General features: G+C 44.6%; 1 protein-coding gene across 1 annotated transcript in view; it reads right to left on the reverse strand.

The window, feature by feature from the left end:
- LOC124552393 (plectin-like) overlaps positions 1–17288 on the reverse strand; it is a 230501-nt gene that overhangs the window by 32517 nt on the left and 180696 nt on the right. Inside the window, exon 18 of the mRNA XM_047126654.1 lies at positions 6764–6895. Within this exon, the coding sequence (XP_046982610.1) occupies positions 6764–6895 (132 nt within the window). The remainder of the gene's footprint in view (positions 1–6763; positions 6896–17288) is intronic.

The raw sequence follows: 17288 nt of genomic DNA on the forward strand, positions 1-17288 counted from the left end.
CTGGCAGCTGGCGTAGATCGTCACTGACGTACTCCTGTCGGTCAATTACCACAGTGGTAGATCCTTTGTCTGCTAGGAGGATAATAATGGAGCCGTCAACTTTAAGGGCACGTAGAGCTCGGATTTAGGTCACATTAGGGTCACATTGTAGCGACCTGTGGAAAGGTTACGAAGCAATGCCGGATGTGAGACAATTTTGAAGGCCTGCGAGTGACAGGTTCTGAGGTAGTGACGGTGCATCAAACTGGGATCGTGGTCAGAACTGTTCGAGGTAGAGTTCAATTTCAGGTTTCCTGTTGGGATTGGGAAGCAAAGTGATATTCCGGTTGACATTATGTGTAAAAGAAAGTAGGTCCTTCACCAAGGCAGCAACATTAAATGCAAGTTTATGGCTGAAAGTGACGCCAGTGGATAATACAGATGATTCAGGAGGAGACAGTGCTTTAGATCAGACGTTCAAAACACTGTACTGTAGTGACCGGTTCTCAGAACTCCACAGGGGAGGACGAGCGCTCCATGTCCTCGGTTCTCACCACCCACCTAGCCTTAATTTATGTTAATTACTTCCATCTCAACATTTCTTCACAGTAACTACTCTATTCTTCACTCCATTTTAGTTTTCTACACGTTTCATTTTCTGACCAGTCCATTTTTTGTTGTTCTCCCTTCCACCTTTGTTACGTACAATGCACTTAGCTTTTCACTCTTATTAACTTGTGCACGATGTTTTAGCAGTAATCTCTGCCTCGCTTATTGCCCTGTCTGCCACCTTTTAATTTCTCACATTTTCAAATCTCATCCGGTGCAGTCCCCAATGATCAGTCTTTCCTTCCGATTCCGTCCAGTAAATCTCCCCTGACCCGGGGTTCTGTCTGACTTTTCTGAACTGTCTCCCTTTTCCTAAACCTGTCCAGTCCTTTTCCTTCATCCCTCTTCCTTCCCCTCCAACTAATCCGCCACAAGAAGGAGTCACTGGCTCCAACAGCTCACATAAGCTAAACCTTGTGTGTGTGTGTGTGTGTGTGTGTGTGTGTGTGTGTGTGTGTGTGTGTGTGTGTGTATTGGGTGAGGCTTACTTTTTCTTGCAGATATCAAAAAGGCAGAGTAAGATATTCCTGCCACATTGTAATTTTGTTTTAGGTTATCAGGAAATGATATTTAAACACAAATTTGATTCCCAGTATTTAATGTCTCATCTCTCTCAGAAACAGACATCGTTTACAGTAATCGGAAAGGTGACTACGGAAATATCACTATTCTGTGCTATGTCCAAATTTTGACTTTCGCATCTGTGAGATGGAACACTTGTGGTATCTACAGTCGATAGATGACAATGCCCTGTACTGCCAAAATACTGGTGCATCGAAACTGGCATTTTGCAACTAAGTGCCATTTTCATTTGCTGGACACACAGTGCTTACTAAACAACAAAACTGGGACTTCAGTAATTTAAATGTACCTCTAAATCTTTGGGTTCTCGTATTACAATGTCTTCTCCATTTGTGCACCCATAACAAAACAAAACAAACTGTTGGAAACTCCCTGCCTTCCAGCATTCCTATTGAATCTTTGAATGGCTCTAAAAATATCACGAGATCTTTTGCATTGTTGTTGTTGTTTGCATAACCAGGAATTTTTTCAGAGGTGTTTCTCTCTGGGAGCATTCCACGATTTTATCGCACTGCCTAACTACAGACTGTAACATTCTAAACAAGCTGTTCCACCGGCCCTCTGACTCTCGCTTCGGGGGCTAGTCTGTATCGAATCCAATTCACCAGTTTTGTTCAGAAAATGGACAGTATGTTGGGGCATAAGACGGGAACAGTCACCCAAACAAGTGTTTCGTGACTGCATTCAAAACGCGCGTATTGCATGCATAATGCTGCAAGAATTGGAGTGCCTCACATATATTAGCACCCTGGCCAGTGACAAAGGAAATTTTATTAAAATGTTGGGCATATTCTCCTAACAATATGAATTTTTCCTCAATGTAGTTATTAATAAATTCCCCAGAGTTGTCACCGACATCATATTTCGACGTGCCTAATCTCAATAAATAAAGTGTGCAGTAATAGAAAGGTGACACATTTTCTGATACGCATCGGTCTGTACGACCGCTGCACGTCCACAGGCTTTCACGACTACGGTCTGCATAATGCGGGGCACAGTTTTCACTCACATTTCGGCAGCTTATCTTTCACTGTTTCCTGCTACTATCACAGCACAATGCAAAATGTTGGAGAGAGATTCTGAACCAACATTCACAAGCTCCTGACATAAATTGTGAAATCCTATGCCTAATGTTAATCTACACAGACAAAGGTCTCCGGCATATATTTCTACGCACCTTTTAATTACAGCACCTTCCACCGAAACTGGTAACGCTTCAGATCTCGCACTTTGTTGCTTTCTAGACAGATGTGCGGTGGCAGACCAGAGAAATCGCCACAGGACACGAAGCCGACGTCCTTATCGGTCGACATTGAAAATCCCTCCCAAACGTCACTACCACCACTGTATTTCGCACTCGGGAGATATTCTTTCGGATCGAGTTTCGCTTTTGCACTCTCGTTTATCTGACCTTCACGTGCCACAATCAGACACCGGGCAGCCGAGCGGCACTCGCGTAACTACTGTAGACGGCCGGGCACTTCGAACATACGACACTCGAACTGATGTCGAGGAAGCTGAGTGCAGCTGCCTCCCCCCCCTCCCCCCTCGTGCCCACAGCAGTTGCACCGACACGTGTCAGACTTAACGCAGCCACGCACACCGAGCAATTCGAGCGAGCCTAAAACTCGAGGCAGACCTCTACTGCCAGATACCTGATGTCACCGCTCTGCTCACAGGGCGAGTGGCACGGGTCAGGGAACATACCCTCGCTGCACCTGACACCGATCGTAGCACGAGCTGAAATTCGTGCTGGGCAGCTGCAATACTCTCGGCACTGCACGAGAGGTGTGCTTTCGTTACACGGGAATGGCATCCGGTTACTGGAAAAACTTCCACTGATACCTATTGTGACTGTATTGTCAAAAAATAAGCACATCTTAACATAGTCCTTCAGGATGTTTTGGCTTGCCCTGTATGATGTAACTGCACAAATATACTTTGTACAATGAAAAAACCAATTTATTTTCAATAGTGTAATGAGTTTAAGTGCTGGAAAGCACACGTCTATAGGCGAGGAGTGTGTTAGACGTACTACCCTTTTAATATAATATTGTTTCACACCGAGATATTTAAATGGTGAATATTGATGAGAAACATTACTAATTTCGCTGTTTCTAACTCAGTCACATACTTCTGGTATAATTTATACTATAAATTTTTAAACTGTGATTTATAGATCATTTTGCATAAAATTCACAAAATATATGGGCATATGCTCCCATACCGTACGACTGATAAAAACGACTGTATATAAAAATAAGTAGACCTGGTATAAAATCATAATTTCAAAACTGAGTATAATTGGAAGTGTAACTGTAGAACATAACTATAGAAAACCAGCAAAATTTGTGAAGTTTAAAATTTTATATTGCTATCAGATCAGTTTTTGTACTGCAATGACATTGTCAGGGCATACAGTACAGGGTGTTTCAAAAAGGACTTTACAACTTTAAAATTCATATAAATTTTTTGAATGAAGGTATAGAGCTGGGTTTAGTTTTATTTTATAGGGAAACACATCAAGTTTTTTTACCTTCGACTAAAAATGTCGTACGTGGCTTCCGTCAGTTATCCTGCACGTATCCCATCAGAAGTCAGTTTCCTCCCAAGCTCGCTGTAGCATTGCAGGTGTAACTCGCTCAGTGGTGGCGTGAATTCTCGCTCTTAAGGTTAGGTAGAGAAGCCGCGCAGGAGGTACGAACATGGTATCCTTGACGAATCCTCATTCAAAAATATCGAGTGGTGTCAGGTCCAGGGGACGTAAGGGCCACGCAATTGGTGCATCACGGCCCATCCACTGACCTGGAAAGCGGTCACTGAGGAAATTCCAGACATCGGCCAGGTAATGGGGTGGTGCACCATCTTGCACAAACGAAAGATTTCATTCTCGGTCATCCTCATCGATCTGTGGCATCAAAAATTGTTTAACATATCCCGGTACACTATCCCAGTGATGGCTGACTAGTGGAAAAAAAAGGGGCTGTACACTTTGTTCTTGCTCAATGCACAATAAACGTTCAGTTTAGGGCTATCACAAACACGTCGAAATGTTTGACGTGGATTTTCACTGCCCCAAATCCTACAGTTATGTGTGTTAACCTTGCCACTTAAGTGAGAAGTCGACTCGTCAAAAAGGATGATTTCGTCCGAGAAATGTTTATTCTCGTGTAATCGATTTAACATACCCGCACAAAAGTTCTTGTGAGCAATTTTATCAGTGTCTTTTATGGCTCGTACAATTGTCAATCTGTACTGTTTCAAATGCAAACATTTTCTCAACACACACCAGTCGTATGTGGGCTTTGCATTTTGCAAGGTGCTCGCCGGTCGATTTCGTAGGGCTACTGACAAAACAATGTCTTACTCGCTCGACGACACCGTCAGATGTGCTCGGGCGACCAGATGATTTCCCACATCTTACCGAGCACACCGTTCGTACAGAACATTTGTGCCACTCACTCATAAATTGTAGGCCTACTAGGAGGATCTCTAGCATACTCAGTACAGAAATTACACCGAACTGTTGTCGCCGACTCTGATTCTCCGAACCGAACCACACAGCCAGCACGCTCGGGTCCAGTGAAGGCAGCCATCTTTAACCCAACTGCCGCTAGCCCTCCTTACAGTGCGATTCGGCACTAGCCAACTACACGAGACAAGACTTGATGCATTTCCCTACAAATTGACACTACAATCACCTCTGTAGGTACTACGAATTAATTTACTCGAATTTTCAAAGTTGTAAAGTCCTTTTTGAAGCACCTCGTACAGTTAGTTAGAGGTAGCCAGCGTTCGACGTCAGAAAAGTTTTGCAAGATGGTGACAGGTGGTCACTCGTATTGAGTAACGAGAACGTAACAGTTACAAAGAAAATAAAAGACATCACACTGAAAACTGTTATAAAGAATTTGTTTATTGTGAAGGTTAAGATCAAAATAAACTTACAACTAAAGAATCTGGATGAAAGAAGGAAAAGTGAGAACACAAAAGACTGATCGCTGTATATAATAAAGATAATTTAATTACAAAGTGGTCCCAACTGTGCTTAGAATTCTCATGTTTTCTTATACCACGTGCCTCAAAACATGGGACATTTGGAACAGGGCACAATTTGACTCCGATACTAGTGACAGCACGGAGAGCGTCGGCCTTACTTGGGGAGGCCGGGGCTTTACGACTGCACTTCCCCCACTGCCACTTTACCCCCCACCCTGCTACTGAGCTCAGCTGCCAATGACAACTCGTCCAGGAAACGACAGGAAAATCTTGTGAACCTGTACTGTACCCCACCTTATATTTCCTCCTCTCTCAGTGACAGCAATGACGGTACGGCACTCCGACAAAAGTTACACAAATACAGTAGTTGGACAAGTATGGAAACACCAAGAACACAACACATTAGCACGCTTAATATGGTGCAGAACAGCTTCCCATCACATCAGAATGAATAAATACGTGCTCAGTGTGGTTTTCACAGAAATCTTAAACGATTCTTCCTCAAAATAGTGGCAAGTTCGGATAACAATGACAGAGGTGGACAGTGACTGTGCACCCTTCTCCCAAACCGGACCACGGAGACTCGGTAATATTTAGAGCCGGTTACTGTGGCGGCCGAGGGAGATGCGACAGTCTATCCTCGCGCTCACAAAACCGGTCGCGGACGCCGCGAGTCGTCCGAACGGGGGCACGTCGTCTCGCAACACGGTGTCACCACTGGCAAACAGTCATTGCCGTACTCCAGTTTTACGACTTCGGCGCCACATTTTCCCGTTACGGGCATTTCCACCACCGACGAGTAGTTTCGGACTTCCAGCTCACCTCCGAATACCCTACGTACGGAGCTCCCGCCGTGTCGTTTCAGTGCCGACACGGTTCGTGAGTGCGACATTCAGTTCCTCAGTAATTTTTGCAGCTCGTCCTCAAACTCAAGTTTAGTCACGACCGTCTCAGACGACCGTCCGTCACGAGCCCTTAACGCCCACTTTCACCCGTGTCGTGACTCGGCGGGTGACGTTATCCCACTTTCCCCGTACGCAGTACAAATCTTCCGTACGGTGCCTCTCGAACAATCTGCCGACTCGTGAACTCAATCGGCTCCGACATAACGCCCTCACCAGACGGAACACTGTTCCGACCACGACTGACACTCGCACCGCACCGAGGAGATCCCACAGGAGCCGCCTGCCGTCAAATACGGTGGCCCGTATTTTTGTCAAATCCCCGTACTCGTCCGACCACTCCTTACTACAGGTTCGGAAACGATACATTACGTGCTTCACGCTCACATAATACGGGTGGGTAGCACCGGCGCGTCTGACGACTCCAGTGAGTGCGGCGGATGACGCGTACGTTCCGTCCGGATAGGGGCCGGAGGGCTAAGAGTAGGCCCGGCCAGAGCTCCGTGTCCGACAGGTATCGGACCGCGTAATCGATTCGGAACCGGCTACCGGTTTACACGCAGCCGGACTCGGGAACGACAGACGTGCAACGTGAAGTGTGGCCTACTGGTAGGTGCAGGCGTCGTGCCCGCGGGGACCCGCACACGCGCTCACCACCCACACGGTACCGGCGCTACTGCCCAACCACCCACCTTGCCGAGCCGCGCCGCGGCGGCCTCCTCGCGCGCCTCCACTGCCGCCAGCCGCGCCGCCTGCAGGCTCTCCGCGTACAGCTGCTCCGCCTTGGCCAGGCTCGCGCAGTGCTGCTCCTGCAGCTGCAGCACCTGCGGGCAAAACACGACAGGTTTAGGGACACACTGCTTTGTTTCACTCGGTCCAAATTAGCCGATTAGTGGCACAGCTCGCTTACTTTGTATTGCAGTCTTATGCTACAAAGAGAAAGGGATCAAATCTATCACTAGTGGAAAACAAATGTTCTTTACTCAAATGTTTTTAAGAACATAAGGAGAGTATACAGACGAGATGCGAGCGCACGCGCTCGGACGTCCACGCGCACCAATTTAACGATACAGTAACAGTTAAAAATGTTCGTACGGAATTGCCACCGTCGGTAACATTATTATTTTATATGTTCTTCGTAGTGGTTAGGTTATACTATTTAATCCTTGATAATTTCAGTGCATAAAAAGGCTACGAAATGTTGTACGTGACGTAACCACGAGAAACTGAGCCTGTGACAACTGCAGACGTCCTTTCATTTATATTTCTGTTCGGCTTTGCAATTAAAGTGTTACCCACGTTCTGCCTCAGCTACTACGTAGTCAGATTAAGAGTGTGAGCTGAAAGAGTACACAAACTGTAATACGGTCACTCGCAATCCCCCTCCACTTCGCCGTGCTTACGTACTGCGCTTATTCTAGTCACCGACTTCATCACTGCGGACCGAAACCTCGACGCTACAATGGAAGTCCGAACTCTCTCTCGAATCCACAAGATAAGAATACAGCTTCTTCACAAAACATTATCTATTACACGAATATTACAGCAGGGAACACTTCTTTTAATACATTTCTGTCATGAAGAATAACATTCGTTACACTAACTGAGCAGTCTTTCCCCTTAACGGGATAGAGACAGGACTAATCTTCCGCCGTCCTCGTGACATTACCGTTTTACTGTCACGAGCACTCTACGGAGCAGTGCACTTCTCAGAGAAAGGGCGCATCTCCGCAAATGACTGAAAGCCCGGAAAGTGTCGTAAGGCGGTAACTGGCAGTCGCAGTTCCACGTCTCGCAAGAACACCGTGCCCCCCCCCTCCCCCCCCCCCCGATTTCTTGCACGCATAAACCAATTCTCACACAATGTGCCTATTCCTATTTATTATCCACTTAAGAAAACTTCTACACGCAGATGACAATTATCGTTTGTCGGTAACAGACACACGTAATAACTTATCACTTTTACGAAGAGATACGTTACGCTTTGAGACGAAAGAGTAACTCTGCTCGTTGCGAGATCCGGTAGAACTGAACGGACTGAGCATATACGGCATCACCTACGTATGTGGCCACCGGTACGTCAGGCAAATGCAGCACCACATTTTGGAACGGGGTGAGGAGCACTTCGGACACACACACTGGGACACACGGAGAAATTGGCAATAGCAGTGCACGGGATGGTGTGAGACTGCACAGTTTTCGACTTTCAGAACACCGAGGCACTGTGTCGAGCAACCGTGTATCGGGAAACTGTTATAAAGAAATCCGTCAAAATAAGGATTCACGACAATCCGGTCGCTGAGAATGACTCGTACCAACCGAGGCACAGAATCCCACACCGGCAGGAATACGAATCGACACCGTAACCGACCGGCACTCGAGATACGTCCGGAACGGCCACACGGCGACAGAAACGGCAGAGTTGCTGCCCTCACCACTGCATCCTCACCTCTGTACCCACCTGCTGCAGGACGGTACCTGGATGCCTGTAGCCGTGTCGAGGGGGGTACACCACAGATATAAATATTACGACTCCCACAACATCTAGATACTTTCCCAAAATACACCGAGTACGACACTATTACAAACATTGCGATATTTTAAAACTGTGATACGGCTGGAAACCCCAGAGCTTTTCACCGACAGCAAGTGCCGGGAGGGCAAACACTCGTATCTGCTGCTACTGTCCGCCTCAACTGCTGACTACTCTGCCCCCACGCACGACTCGACACGCTGCCGCATTTGAGAAAAGCTGAACCACTTCTCTGTGTGAACCTCGTAACTCCTCCTCTCTAAACTAACACACGTGGCCAGCTCCAGCCTCCCCCCCCCCCCCCCCCCCGCCCCCCCCCAATCACAGAGGAAAGCGAATGCTGCCACCTTCTACTAGTTACACTTAACTGTCTCCGTCTGGAATTGTAACCGTGTCGGATTACCGAATATAGGAGACGGCACTATGTAATTTGCACCAAAACTGAGGTCAAAGGAAGGAATACCGAAGTTTGGGGTAAGACAGGTACTGCCTACAGGAAAATTAAACAGACCTATGGAGAAAAGAGAACTACCTATATAAATATCAAGATCTCAGATGGAAAACCAGTCCTAAGCAAAGAAGGGAAAGAGGAAAGGCGGAGGGAGTATATAGAGGGTCTATACAAGGGTGATGTACTTGAGGGCAATATTGTGGAAATGGAGGTGGACAAGGATGAAGATGAAATGGGGGATATGATACTGCGTAAAGTTTGACAGAGCACTGAAAGACCTGAGTCAAAACAAGGCCCCGGGAGTAGACAACATTCCACTAGAACTACTGACAGCCTTGGGAGATACAGCCATGACAAAACTCTACCATCTGGTGAGAGAGATGTATGAGACAGGAGAAATTCCCTCAGACTTCAAAAAGAATATAATAATTCCAGTCCCAAAGAAAACAGGTGTTGGCAGATGTGAAAATTACCCAACTATCAGTTTAATAAGCCACAGCTGCAAAATACTAACATGAATTCTTTACAGACGAATGGAAAAACTGGTAGAAGCCGACCTCGGAGAAGATCGGTTTGGATTCCGTAGTAATGTTGGAACACGTGAAGCAATACTGAGCCTACGACTTATCTTAGATAATAGATTAAGGAAAGGCAAACCTATGATTCTAGCATTTGTAGACTTAGAGAAAGCTTTAGACACTGATGACTGGAACACTCTCTTCCAAATTATGAAGGAGGCAGGGCTAAGATACAGGGAGCGAAAGGGTATTTACAATTTGTACAGAAACCAAATGGCAGTTACAAGAGTCGAGGGGCATGAAAGGGAAGCAGTGGTTGGGAAGGGAGTGAGACAGGGTTGTAGCCTCTCCCTGATGTTATTCAATCTATACATTGAGCAAGCAGTAAAGGAAAGAAAAGAAAAAAATGGAGGAGGAATTACAATCCATGGAGAAGAAATAAAAACTTTGAAGTTTTCTGACAACATTGTAATTCTGTCAGAGATAGCAAGGACCTGGAAGAGCAGCTGAACAGGATGGACAGTGCCTTGAAAGGAGGATATAAGATTAACATCAACAACAGCAGAATGAGGATAATGGAATATAGTCGAATTAAATCAGGTGATTCTGAGGGCATCAGATAAGGAAATGAGACACTTAAAGTATTAAATGAGTTTTGCTAATTGGGGAGCAAACTAACAGATGATGGTCGAAGTAGAGAGGATGTAAAATGTAGACTGGCAGGGTGTATATGCAGACAAGGAAAAAAAATTCCTGGATTTTTCCCGGATTTCTCTGGGTGAAAATACACTTTTTCCACGATAAGTGACAGTGTACTTTCCCTCAAAACTGTAAAAGTTATCAGTTCTTTGAATGGCATCAACTTTATACACTGATGTAGAATTTCTCAGCACTCTATAAAACGAAACTCAGGGGGAAAAAAACATGTTTAGGAAAGATCTTTGATGTGCAGCAGCATGTACACCGTATATTTTCATGTAACTAAAGTGTAACTGTGAATTCCATTATACACCACACGTGACTTTCCGAAGCATCGAACTCTCGATTGCAATGCGCTTTTGTAAGCCAGGCACAGCTCACGTCATGTAATCTCGCCAGCCGATGACAGCGGATATTCACAGCATAGGACACGTGATGTAGTCAGCCAAGAGCAACATTACCTGTTAGACATAGGTTCATTTCAGCAGTTGCCAGAGATCTACGTGTTAAGTAGTGCGAACACACAGATAGAAAAAGTTAATGGTCTAAATTAACATACATAATGTTCCTAGAAGAAAAGCAAAGCTTTCACATATAATATTGATCTCTAAGGTTTGTGGGGACGTAGAACACTGGCTCATCCACCAATAATATCCCTACCCTACCGCAGCGAGGACAATTGTATTTTTGCCAGATCAGTTCTCAGTAGTACGCACTCTCTGCTACACGCATTGTGTATACGCTGTGAGAATAAAAGTATTCAGAGTACGTGAGGGAGTGTGAGTGATCATTTATTGTCCTAATAACGATGCCTGCTCTCCACCACCTATAGATTAATAAGCTGCAAGAGAAGCTCAGCTTTCACATATGATGTTGATCTTTTTTGAGTGTGTTACACTTCAAGATACATTACACAAATGTGCCAGTAAAATGTTTAATAACGACATAAATATCTGATCTTCTGGGCTCGAAATTCTTCTTAACGTCTCGTTCTCAAAGAGTTGATTTTTAAATGAGAGTCATACACACTGTGATTCACAAAATTCATCGTACAGTCTCGCACGTAGTTCATCTTGCATAAAAGGAAATTTACTTTGAAAGTAAAGCCTAGTTTACACGACAACACTAGGATGCAGGCAACTGCACTACCGGCCACCGTGCATTTGCAAACTGTAAATCTTTCAACGTGTTCCAATTTTGGCGACACTAGTTGCACGAGTTTTGAGGCTACGTGTGTTCGCATTGTGTAGACAAACTGAAATATAAAGTGGGGAACAGAGAATAATGTTCGCTTTTTGGATATCTACGCTCTGCGTAGGTGTTTGTGGAATTTCAGTGTTGCCGATTACAAAAACGAGCAACATATTGCTGCTCCTGAGACTGTCATGCACGATCAGAGCACAGATGGTTTGACAGTATCTGAGCTGGAGGGCAAAATTTATTGAATTAGGAGTGTGTATACAACTGAATTAAGAAAAATACAACCGAGTACAATTCTGGCTCTGGAAATGCTCTCATCTATAAGACTAAAATCCCACCGTTTGAGCTGGCCGACTCTTTTCTAAGGAATATTGTTGACAGAAGGGAAGGGTACACAAATCGAGAAACTACATTCTTTATTCAACATTCACCTGTTTAAAACGTCGCATCTGTGCTCCCCGTTCACATGTTTGAATTTTGAAATATTGCCATTGTAGGGATCTATCTTCAAGACAGGAGTTTGCAAACCATTCTCTTCTTAATGTGGCCTGCTTTGAATAATTATTGCAGTTAATGTTAATAATTATTACTGTTAATGTTAATAATTATTGGCACTAATGAAAAACCATTATCACCAACTACTAAAACTGCATCTTCTAGCACGCCACATGTTCTCGATTGTAATGCACGCACTGTGGTATGTAATTTCAGTTCTGGCGACAGTGCTTCGTGCATTACAGTACCTTTATTCCTTATTGCATAACTAACTCTATTTAGAAGAAACGTAAACAGTTCTCGTGACATTCTAAGATAATTAAAAGAACTTCTTGGATCTTCCATCATAAATTATTTCAGCAAGGTTGCTGAGCAACCGAGCTGATGTCTTTTCTTCATCCAGTCAAGAATTGAGACACGTTTCTTTTTTTTTTTTTTTCTTATGCAGCAATTCGACGCAAGACACTTTAACTGCATCAGGCTCGTGCGATGTGCAGCTGTCAAAACTTTTATTTCACACACAACTCGGGAATCCACAAAACAACAAAACTGAAATGTATGCTGGTTTCGCTGTGTATAGAGCTACATACAAAATCATTTGCGTGCAACTCATTCCACGCAACGAGTGGCGCAACCCGATGTCATCCTGTAAACTGGGCTTAACACAATTCGAAACACCGATCGCAATTTTTTCCCCCGACCTGTTAGAAATAGGTTCATTTCAGCAGTTGCCAGAGATCTGTGTGTGAAACATTAAAATATCTTACATTATGTCATAAAGAAACAAGGCATCAGAGGACACTCCGAGAGCATCGGGATATCGTGAACCGTACTAAAATGCATAATTCGGCTTATAGCGCACATCTGCATGTCCAGATTCGCAATGAAGTAGGCCTCGACCTGTGTGGTTTTCCAGATGTAAATTTTCTTGGAGTAACAGTACTGTATTATCTCATGTTTAGTTCTTTATTAGGGCAAAATGCCATACATGATAGAAGATGAAAATGTGCATTCTAAATGCAACAAACAGCTGAAAGTAGCCAACAGCGTGGAATTAAACACTTCATTTCAAATAAATTGACAGCCTCAGTGGAAAAGATCAACAAAAGCCAAATTTCTTTAGCAAACTGACCAAAATAATTTCATTGTTCTGCAAGGTGATTAATGCTTGACTGTCACAAAGGTGGAAATAAAATAATATCTTAAATTAATAACATTTTAGCCCTCCATAATTATGTGAATGTATTTTAATTTACTTGATAGCTCCTGACCACAGAAATCCGTTTTGTTTCCATTTGACGTGAGAGCATTAAACGAAGAGGAAACAGCAAAATCCCTAAACGTAAACACGGATAATATCAACTTTCTAAAAATTTTCATTTTGTAGTGCACATGTTTCTGAACAGTCTAATACATAAAACATACATGTTCAAAGAAATGTAAGACATGTTATTTGGTCTTAGGTGTGCAAAAGTGCAGTGCCACACCTCTTCACACAACATTCTTCTATCGCATGACACTGTATTTCACTCTGTGGAATTCAAACATGTATATTTTGTAATGGATGCCATCAAACTATATTCATGACAGTGGAAATTAAAATGTCCTGTACTGCATCTTCTGATCCCAATCAGCCAGTTTGACATGCTGCCACATTTAATACTGGATGGGATTATTTGTAACTGGGGGAACAACAGTTCTTCAGAAAATTTGCATTCATTATTGCCTATTATTTAATAACTCGCTGTTGTGTGTGACACGAAATTAAATTTAGGATACTTTAAGAAAAGAGACAAGCAGGACCGTACACATTTCTTCATTCCTTAGGTCCTGGCATTTTTTTATCTAACACTAAAAAAGCTGTTAATACAAATCGTACCCATGACTGGTGTGATTTCTCAATCTGATTACATCTAATCTGTCACTGTCTGCTACATGAAATGAAATAGGCCTGACTAATATTGAAGCAATTGTAACACACACCAAATAAACGAGACTGTTTTGGCACAAATGGTCATTTTTATACCATGACCGAATATAATTCTCTAAGTACCAATATTAAATGCCTATTACGCCTACCAAAAGCAAAAAGCTTTATGTTAGCAGATAGTTTCACATTTCATTCATACGCTCCAGCTTCTCAAGCGTGAGATCGTAAAGTAGTAGTACAAAATTTTTATACAAATTTGGAATCGTCATATTCCTCCATAATTTGTGTGATGTTCCCGTTTCTCCTTGTTCCTCATTCTAACAAACAATCATGTCATCACCAATTCTGTTACTATTCCTGCCAGTGTCAAAACTTAGAGGTTAACTTCACTAACCCTGCCACGATCACCGGTTTAGTTATCCCGCTTTTCGTCTATGGTTAGGCATTATTACATGTAAGTACAACGCATTTTGTACACTACTCCCAGAATAGAGCTCTAGCTGCTGCTACCCGGGGACTGTACAACCAACCCTTACTATAACAGCAATACAGCCAAACCTTTTCTGACAAAATTTAGTAATCTTTCTTATCTGTATTCCTGTTTGTCATTTACTTCCACTCTGGTAGTCTGAATCTATAGATTTCACTAGTAATTATAAAAAAATTGATCATTTGCAAACCCAGTCAACCACCTAACAAACAGTGATTGGCATTCAACTGTTCGGCTTCATTCTGCTCAGCTCGTATAGCCCTGTCCCCTTTTGTCTGCAAGAAAGTTTATTTTCTAGATGCGACCAGGATTCCTCTGGCAGAGAGATCACGTACACTATGCACACATTCAAAAGTTAACTTATGTTTCAGTCAGAAATAAACTCAGAATATGTTCAAAAATGTTTAAAAAAATCAAATGCATTTCAAAATCGTATGAATAATCGCCCTCCCCCCCCAAATGAACCATGGAACTTGCCATTGGTGGGGAGGCTTGCGTGCCTCAGTGACACAGATAGCCGTACCGTAGGTGCAACCACAACGGAGGGGTATCTGTTGAGAGGCCAGACAAACGTGTGGTTCCTGAAGAGGGGCAGCAGCTTTTCAGTAGTTGCAGGGGCAACAGTCTAGATGATTGACTGATCTGGCCTTGTAACACTAACCAAAACGGCCTCGCTGTGCTGGTACTGCGAACGGCTGAAAGCAAGGGGAAACCACAGTCGTAATTTTTCCTGAGAGTATGCAGCTTTGCTGTATGGTTAAATGATGATGGAGTCCTCTTGGGTAAAATATTCCGGAGATAAAATATTCCCTCATTCAGATCTCCGGGCGGCGACTACTCAAGAGGACGCCGTTATCAGGAGAAAGAAAACTGGCGTTCTATGGATCGGAGCGTGGAATGTCAGATCCCTTAATCGGGCAGGTAGGTTAGAAAATTTAAAAGGGGAAATGATAGGTTAAAGTTAGATATAGTGAGTTCGGTGGCAGGAGGAACAAGACTTCTGGTCAAGGGAATACAGGGTTACAAAACAAATAGGGGTAAAGCAAGAGTAGATTTAATAATGAATAAAAAAATAGGAGTCCAGGTAAGCTACTACAAACAGCATAGTGAACACATTATTGTGGCCAAGATAGACACGAAGCCCGTGCCTACTACAGTAGTACAAGTTTATATGCCAACTAGCTCCGCAGATGATGAAGAGATTGATGAAATGTATGATGCGATAAAAGAAATTATTCAGATACTGAAGGGAAACGAAAATTTAATAGTCATGGGTGACTGGAACTCGATAGTAGGAAAAGGAAGAGAAGGAAACGTAGTAGGTGAATATGGAATGGGGGTAAGAAATTACAGAAGTAGCCACCTGGTAGAATTTTGCACAGAGCGTAAGTTAACCATAGCTAACACTTGGTTCAAGAATCATGAAAGAAGATTGTATACATGGAAGAAGTCTGGAAACATTGTAAGGTTTCAAAAAGATTATACACTCCTGGAAATGGAAAAAAGAACACATTGACACCGGTGTGTCAGACCCACCATACTTGCTCCGGACACTGCGAGAGGGCTGTACAAGCAATGATCACACGCACGGCACAGCAGACACACCAGGAACCGCGGTGTTGGCCGTCGAATGGCGCTAGCTGCGCAGCATTTGTGCACCGCCGCTGTCAGTGTCAGCCAGTTTGCCGTGGCATACGGAGCTCCATCGCAGTCTTTAACACTGGTAGCATGCCGCGACAGCATGGACGTGAACCGTATGTGCAGTTGATGGACTTTGAGCGAGGCGTATAGTGGGCATGCGGGAGGCCGGGTGGAAGTACCGCCGAATTGCTCAACACGTGGGGCGTGAGGTCTCCACAGTACATTGATGTTGTCGCCAGTGGTCGGCGGAAGGTGCACGTGCCCGTCGACCTGGGACCGGACCGCAGCGACGCACGGATGCACGCCAAGACCGTAGGATCCTACGCAGTGCCGTAGGGGACCGCACCGCCACTTCCCAGCAAATTAGGGACACTGTTGCTCCTGGGGTATCGGCGAGGACCATTCGCAACCGTCTCCATGAAGCTGGGCTACGGTCCCGCACACCGTTAGGCCGTCTTCCGCTCACACCCGAACATCGTGCAGCCCGCCTCCAGTGGTGTCGCGACAGGCGTGAATGGAGGGACTAATGGAGACGTGTCGTCTTCAGCGATGAGAGTCGCTTCTGCCTTGGTGCCAATGATGGTCGTATGCGTGTTTGGCGCCGTGCAGGTGAGCGCCACAATCAGGACTGCATACGACCGAGGCACACAGGGCCAACACCCGGCATCATGGTGTGGGGAGCGATCTCCTACACTGGCCGTACACCACTGGTGATCGTCGAGGGGACACTGAATAGTGCACGGTACATCCAAACCGTCATCGAACCCATCGTTCTACCATTCCTAGAACGGCAAGGGAACTTGCTGTTCCAACAGGACAATGCACGTCCGCATGTATCCCGTGCCACCCAACGTGCTCTAGAATGTGTAAGTCAACTACCCTGGCCAGCAAGATCTCCGGATCTGTCCCCCATTGAGCATGTTTGGGACTGGATGAAGCGTCGTCTCACGCGGTCTGCACGTCCAGCACGAACGCTGGTCCAACTGAGGCGCCAGGTGGAAATGGCATGGCAAGTCGTTCCACAGGACTACATCCAGCATCTCTACGATCGTCTCATGGGAGAATAGCAGCCCGCATTGCTGCGAAAGGTGGATATACACTGTACTAGTGCCGACATTGTGCATGCTCTGTTGCCTGTGTCTATGTGCCTGTGGTTCTGTCAGTGTGATCATGTGATGTATCTGACCCCAGGAATGTGTCAATAAAGTTTCCCCTTCCTGGGACAATGAATTCACGGTGTTCTTATTTCAATTTCCAGGA

Source organism: Schistocerca americana, chromosome 10 (genome assembly GCF_021461395.2).
Source record: "Schistocerca americana isolate TAMUIC-IGC-003095 chromosome 10, iqSchAmer2.1, whole genome shotgun sequence".
NCBI lineage: Eukaryota > Metazoa > Arthropoda > Insecta > Orthoptera > Acrididae > Schistocerca > Schistocerca americana.